General features: G+C 42.4%; 2 protein-coding genes across 2 annotated transcripts in view; both read right to left on the bottom strand.

The window, feature by feature from the left end:
* Window positions 1-2,044, bottom strand: part of LOC311015807 (protein NLRC3-like) — a gene marked incomplete at its 5' end in the record, with an annotated part of 3,724 nt that extends 1,680 nt beyond the window's left edge. The window contains one exon of the mRNA XM_084013250.1: window positions 1,980-2,044. Coding sequence (XP_083869376.1) covers window positions 1,980-2,044 — 65 coding nt within the window. The remainder of the gene's footprint in view (window positions 1-1,979) is intronic.
* The window catches only part of LOC311016207 (uncharacterized protein), a 618,931-nt gene that overhangs the window by 365,547 nt on the left and 245,884 nt on the right, over window positions 1-7,500 (bottom strand). The window lies entirely within an intron of this gene.

The raw sequence follows: 7,500 nt of genomic DNA, 5'->3' as shown, positions 1-7,500 counted from the left end.
AGTCAGTCTAGAAATAAAGAGCCTCTTGTATGCTTGATGCTGCTAACAGTTTAAATTCACTGTTTAAAGCTTCTAACTCGTCTGGATGGTTGAAGCAAAACAACATAAACGTTGACATCATGCGTACGCATAATAATGATGATGTCAGCTGTAATCGGGTGTGTAGACAACCAGAGAACCTAAACATTGAAGTTGTGTGCAGCCTATTAGGAGAAATATGAAGTTCTTCATGTTGAATCCTTCTCTTCTTTCCACCATGTTAAATCTGTTAAAATCCTCTTACTGATCTGCAGACAGTCAGCCAGCTCCTCCTGCTTCATTCTCCTCAGGAAGTGCACTGTGATCTTCTGAAACGCCTCTCTGCTTCTCCTCCTCTGGTCTTCATCCTCACCGTCCAACAACTCCTCGTCCTCACTCTCCAAGCATTCTGGGTAATCTGGACTCAGGACCTTCTGGATCTTCTTCAGCTCGTTCTTCACAAAAGTGCCGATGTTCTCCTCCAGCAGCTGGAACAGAAGGATAAACTGAACATGAACTCTAAAGAACCCAACATGGGATTCATGTGTGGGTCTGAGCAGCATGGAGACCACTAGAACCTGTTCAGCATTGAATCTGTAGTTGATGTGGTTAATAGTGAAAGGTGAGCTTGTACATGTACTCACCATAAATATGGAGTCCAGGTGTGTTTGATGCTGCTGGGTCAACGGAACCTCTGAGATCTGCTGAACTCTGTGGAGAAAACCAAGTTCAAAGAGTCACTAAACCACAGACTGTAGATCAGTAGTGGACGTCGTCATGGCGACAACGCCTGTTGGTTTGTGGACTACGGTTTTGAAGCCTCAGATTCTGCACAAAGGGTGGATCTTATGAACACAAGCAGCAGAGCGGAACCCAGAGCAGCAACCTTACTGGATCTGGATCCATCTGGATTCTGGTGTGAAGCTGCTAACAAAGTTAGCTTCATAATTCAAGGTCAACTTTACAGCTAAGTGTTAAAGTCATCATAGTAGCTAACTAGCATTGGTACCGTGGTAGCAACCTGTCAATCAGCAGGTAAGCCCCGCCCCCTAAAGCATCCCCTGCTTTCTGGTCTGGTGGACTCTAAATGGACCATAATGTACTAAATGAACATCATGCTGGATTAAAGAAGACTTGAAACTAGAGATTGAGACCATAAACTCATGTTTACAATGTTTACTGAGATAATACATCAAGAGAGAAGTAGCACCATTTTCTCATAGACTTCTATACAACCAGAGAGGAGTCGCCCCCTGGTGGCCAGCAGAGAGAAGTAGGACCATTTTCTCATAGACTTCTATACAACCAGAGAGGAGTCGCCCCCTGGTGGCCAGAGAAAAGAAGTAGGACCATTTTCCATACTTTGCACTTAAATGTCAAAATCTGGACCTGAATCCACCAACAACAATACTAAATACCAGATACATTGGTTATGTGAATGTTGGCTTCTCAAACCTGCAGTAAAACTCATTCAGGTCTTGGACCAGATGGTGTAGCTGGTGGTGCAGAATGTCTCTCTGGTTTCTGCTTGCTTGTCTTGAACGGCCTTTTGAGGGATTAAAGTCAGAAAAGATCAAAGTTCCAATGTTGCCTTTGCTTCCCATGAAAACCTGAATCCTGGCCTGATCCAGTACCTGACATGTATCCATTTCTCCCTTTGTACCTGTTCCCGGACTTTGATCTGTTGCCTGTTCCTGATTCCTCTGGATTTCTTTACCTGTTTGGACCAAAGTGGTCTCATTCCAAATGCATCAAGTACCCAGTTTGGTCAGAGCCCCTTTGGAGTCTGATGCCAGGTTTTCTAGCAGCTCCGATGTAAACCCAGCTTAGCATAGTTTAGCTTATCTTAGCTGGCAGTAGCTGTCACGTTAGCCAATTTAGCGTCTCACTGACTCGTAACTTTTCTCTGGCTGGTCTAGACCTGATTCATCCTCCAAGGAGGGTTCAGGTTCAGTTCTTACCTTCCATCATCAGCTTGGTCAGCTTTAAAGACAATGGGGTGATCCATAGACCGGTCACTCTTCATGGACACACAGCTGGGTCCAGGTCCAGGTCCAGGGGAGTCTGGTCTCTGCTGCTGCATCCTGATACATTAAATACAATATGAAAATGAATCAGTTTGCTCTGTTTATCTTTATATTGATGAGTCTTGCTCTAAGACTTGATGCTAGTGTCAGAATCAATACTATAAATGGGTCTGACTCACGTTGACCACGTTCTGGACCCGTGAACACCCGTCTTAGTGCTGCACTCAGCGTTTTGCTAGCATAATGTTAGCTTTGTGGTTTGTAGCTGAGCCTAAGGGTTCTATGAGCTGACTAGAAATATCTCCCGTTGCCAAGTCGTATCTAAGGTCCGTCCTATTAGCGGGAGCAGTGGACAATGTTTCCGTTGCATTAGAACCTTATGGGGTGACAATTTATTTATTTATTTATTTATTTATTTCGGGCATGTCAATTAGATCGTCATCATCACACTTCATCTTTGTTAAAAATAATACAACACACATGGCCGAAAGGGAAAGCGGGAGAAGCCAAAGCTTATCTAGTCCATTACCCACAGGATAAAATCTTTATCATAATCTTTTCATATCTTCTGCATTTTACATTTTGACAAAACATTTTCTTTTACTTATGAATTTTGACATAACATGCTTCAGCAGTAGGTGGTATAGAGAGCTGAGGTCCAGCTCTAGACAGTACATACAGATTTGGTGTGTGTCTGCACACGTCCATATTTGTCCGACATGAGTGAACAACAGTCTCATCTTATAGCCGGGCATGACACAAAGTCAGAAGGTGGTCCAATCGACAAAGAGCAAAAGACCAGTGTAGATATTTTTTGTTGGGATGGTGTGAGGGCCCTTTTTTATGCCATTTTTATTTGAATCATCCTCTGCAGCTTTCACTGCCGTTGACTTCGCCATGACCTCCCGATTTGTGGCAGTTTCAGCTCGCATCAGTGCCACGATCTCGCAAATTTCGGAGATGTCAGAGCGAATCCCAGCCACAGCAACCCGAGTAGTGGCGTTGTCCGCCCTCGCACTGGTCTGCTCAGTAGCGATCTTTCTCATTCTCCGATATAGCATGAAGATTCCACATCCCAAGGTGATCGTTTCAGTTGTCATGAACGTGAACACGTACACGTCCTCCAGATGACTTTCCACTTTTCCCAACCATCCATGACGTAGCCGGGCATGAAGGTTCCGTCCGGGCATGTAGGTTCACCAGAACCCGCACGCCGTGTTGAGAACACTCTGTCGATTGCATTCAGTGAAGCAGCTCAGCAACTCCATCGTGGACTTTAGGATTGATTGATTGATTGATTGATTGATTGATTGATTGATTGATTGAAAACGTTGTTGTACAATATTAGACAAGTCTGCAATCGAGTGCCCTCAGTGTGTCGATTTACAGGCTCAGTTGAGTTCTTCACAGATCCGTACCTAATTTATCACCTCATTGTTGATACACATTATAACAACATCCTGCTACGTACAACAACATCCTGCTACATACAATGATGGGGAAACGGAGTTATGACTCGTGAAACAACATTTTGGTTGCAAAATCTCCACTGGGCGTCTGATGGTTCTGTCCTTCACGTAGTCCATTACCTCCTGATAATAGACACCTCCTCGGGTATTATCAGTTACGTTAAAACTAGGGCCGGGACTTTAATGCGTTAATTAAGATTAATTAATAACACAAACATTAACGCGTTAAAAAAATTGACGCATTTTAATCGCACTTATTTTTGCACCGTGGAACGTTTGAATAGGCGCGGCCGTCCCGCGCCGTGAAGCAATCGTTTCGGCGTCTGCTCTATTTTTTTGCGCGTGCCGCAGGAAATCACACAAAGAAACACGAGACAATTTTTAGAAATAAAATACCGCGATTGACAAATGCGATATTTGTGTATCTAAATTTGCACTGGGAAACAGGAAGAGACATACATTTAATAAATGTGAAGAGTAGATAAACAAATATGTGTATTTCAACTGTATATCTACACTACTACTGTCTACTACCATACACTCTCTGTCTGTGTGTGTGTGTGTGTGTGTGTGTGTGTGTGTGTGTGTGTGTCTCTCTCTCTCTCTCTCTCTCTATCTCTCTCTCTCTCTCTCTCTCTCTCTCTCTGAACGGATAAATAAAAGAAGTGTACAAACTTCTTGGTTACAGAAACATGGAGTATTTATTTTATGAGGTTATGATAAAAAAAATAGCTCTGAATGAACAACAGCTGAGCAGAAGCCTTGTCGACCGTCGCGGAGAAATACGCGTCTGGTGTGAACGGGGGGGCAGGGGGGTCCATTTTTGTGTGTGTGTGTGTGTGTGGTGGGGGGGGGGGGGGGGGGGGGGGCTGGAGGTGAGGTTCATCCAGGGCGTCATGAAACCTAGGACCGCCACTGGCTACACTTAATGGCAAAAATTGTTTAATTGTTTAATTTCGATTAATTAATTACAAAGCCTCTAATTAATTAGATTATTTTTTTGAATCGAGTCCCGGCCCTAGGTAAAACCTAAAATAAGAGTCTGGTGGATATAAAGTGTCTTACTTAATACTCTACAACCTCCCTTGAGTGAGAGGAAGACGGTGCTCGAGTTTGGTGTTAGTTTGGAGTCTTTCTGTTCTTAGCTTAGCTTAGCCTGGCCGCTACTCTTCTATGTCATTAACTCTTTACTTTTCCCGTCTATGAGTCTTTTCTTTCAAGAGGTTTTCTCCTCATTGTCTCTTTAAGGTTGGATTGTTTATTTCATATTCTGTAGTTTCATCCCAGTTAAAAAGGATTTAATTGGTCCTTTCTGTTCGAGCTTCAGGGAAACAAGAGACTGTCTGTCACTCATCGTGGTTCAGAAGACAGAACGGGTTGCAGGATTCAGGGCTGGTGGACTCTGAGTTACTGATTAAGGTGCTGGTCTAGACCTGATTCATCCTCTAATGAGAGTTCAGGTTCAGTTCTTACCTTCCAGCTTGGTCACCTTTAAAAAGAATAGGGCAACCCATAGACTGGTCACTCTTCATGGACACACAGCTGGGTCCAGGTCCAGGTCCAGGGGAGTCTGGTCTCTGCTGCTGCATCCTGATACAATAAATACAATTTAAGAAATACTTTTACTATGATATTATCCCAATACAATATGATCATGATACATAGGTCACGATATGGAGGAAACCCCCCTTCCTATCTGCAATGTCATGAGTGGTGCAAATAAACATAAAACGATCCTGCTGTCAAACTAAGTAGTGTGAGGGGCAAGTTGCATTGTGGGAGATGTTTGGCAGTTCAGACCATCACATTATTCATTCAGCAAATGTTTCATGTGTGTAAATTACAAACCACTCAGGTGGAAGATTCCATCAGCTGTTGTGAGTTATTGTTGATCGACACTGTGTTTTTGTGGTCCAACAGACCAACAGAGAAAAGATCTGAATTTACAGTTAAACTTTCATTCCTTTCATTCAATATTTGAAGCTGATCAGCTGAAGTGTCAGCAGGTTACAGCGTCAGGTCCAGGTGTGTGTCAGGTTAATATTTAATCTGAATATTTATTTGACTTATCATCAAACTTTACTGCTTCTTCTTCTCAGACAACTAACAGTATTGAAGGCAATTAAAGCTTCTGGTCTCAGTGATTGTTCACCAAAGTGAAAACCAATGGATTCAACAGGAGAGTCGACACTAGATTCAGATCATCCCCTACATGGACTACAAAGGTCTGGACCAAGACCTGATTCTTCACCTCAGGACAGTCAGATAATAACAAGGTTCAGTTTTAAACTCAATAAAGCGATCTAGTTAATATTATGTATATCTATGTTGTTGTGTGAGAACCATGATGGTGGAGTGATCTGAGTCCTGGACACTTAGAGATCCTCGTCTCACCTCTGAGCTTTGGTCTGGCTGTCATGTCCCCCATCCTGGGGGGTTTTAGAGGGAAGGACTCCGTCCTCTCGGTCCTCACACCGGTTCATAGCAGAGTCTCCACCTGCTGGCAGAGACGTACACTGTCACTACGGCAACACTGACAACAGAGAGGCAAAGTCCCGCCCCTTCCTGTGTCTCCAATGGGACCTCATTTCTTGAAAACTATGAACGGTAGTTAACGGTGAGACCAATAATGTTTTGGTCCCGTTTGAGTTGTACAGCGTCCAGACGACAGCAGGAGAATCTCAAAGGCTTTCAGGACACAGCGACACACAAAGTTACCGCTCCAGTTACAATATTTCAACTGACTCAAATACGCATTTAGTCCTTGTGTTAGTCTTTGAGCTTTTCTTAATAGATAACTTTAGCTTCAATGCTAACATTTTATTCACATTGTAAATAGCTCAGACTTTAATGTCCAACATGAAGCAGTAGGGATGAATCCCTGTTGTCGTTAAACACCGTTGTCGTCCTGTCGTAGGGAGTTAGACCTTGTCCATGTGTTTTTGTTGGTTTCTTTTGTTATCGGATTAGCTTGAACTACGGTCAGGAAGTTACATTGTTACGTTTATTGCTTTGGCCTTTTGTTCGACATGAACTTCCAACAAAGTCTCACAGCAATTAGTGAAACAGTCATGGAATTGTAATCTAGTCATTTGTATACATGGACATGAATTTTACATTTTTTTCCTGGCATTCAGCAAACTGTTTGTACATTCAGTTGGTCGACATTATGCCACAAAACCAATGTTAGCTTTAGAAAACAAAACCAACAACAAAACCAACGTTAACTTTAGACAAAAAAAAATACTACATAGAAAGAATGAAATACTACATAGACATACAGTAGTACACAATGTTGTTTAATGGTTAGAACGGTGTTTTCAGGGACATTTTATTCAGATACATGCTAACTGACCACGTTGACTTCAACTAGCATTGCTAATAAACACTTACAATAGCGCAAAAAACCAAAACATTTGAGGCAATGCCTTTTAGATGTACTGAAATGACTCTGTGTTTTCCTCAAATCAGACTGGCTTTTTAAACATAGGGAACCTTTAATTTAATTGCAAATGTCGGACGTAAAGGATTTATTTGTCCGTGTTTTCTGTTTCTTGTGTTTAACAGATAAATGAGAAGTTTCTGAGATGCAACGCTGAACATCTGGAGGCAACATTCATGCAGTGATTGGTCAGTCAGTCACACACATTAAATAAACATATACTCCTAGTGAACGCATTCACAATGAATGTGGGTAGTTACTGTCTTTTCACCGGTGTTGACAAGAAGACATTTTTTACTTTGTCTTCTAACTAACAGATCCATGTCACCCAATCAACATGAAGAGAGGTGGACTACGAGTACCATGGGGACGAGAGCCGAGGACCTTCTCGAGGACTACCATGCAACTATTATCTTCATTGGTCATTCATCAACGCTGATGATTAGCTACTCAGTTTATTATGTCACGTTGGTGGTGGACTTTGTTTGGGCCGAAGTATGTGACATAGAAACGAGTTTGAATAATTAATAGTTGAATTAGAATT

The sequence above is a fragment of the Eutrigla gurnardus genome, assembly GCF_963514095.1.
Source record: "Eutrigla gurnardus genome assembly, chromosome: 7".
Taxonomy (NCBI): domain Eukaryota; kingdom Metazoa; phylum Chordata; class Actinopteri; order Perciformes; family Triglidae; genus Eutrigla; species Eutrigla gurnardus.
Note: the sequence above shows the minus strand (reverse complement) of the source record. Positions and strands in the feature narration are given on the sequence as shown.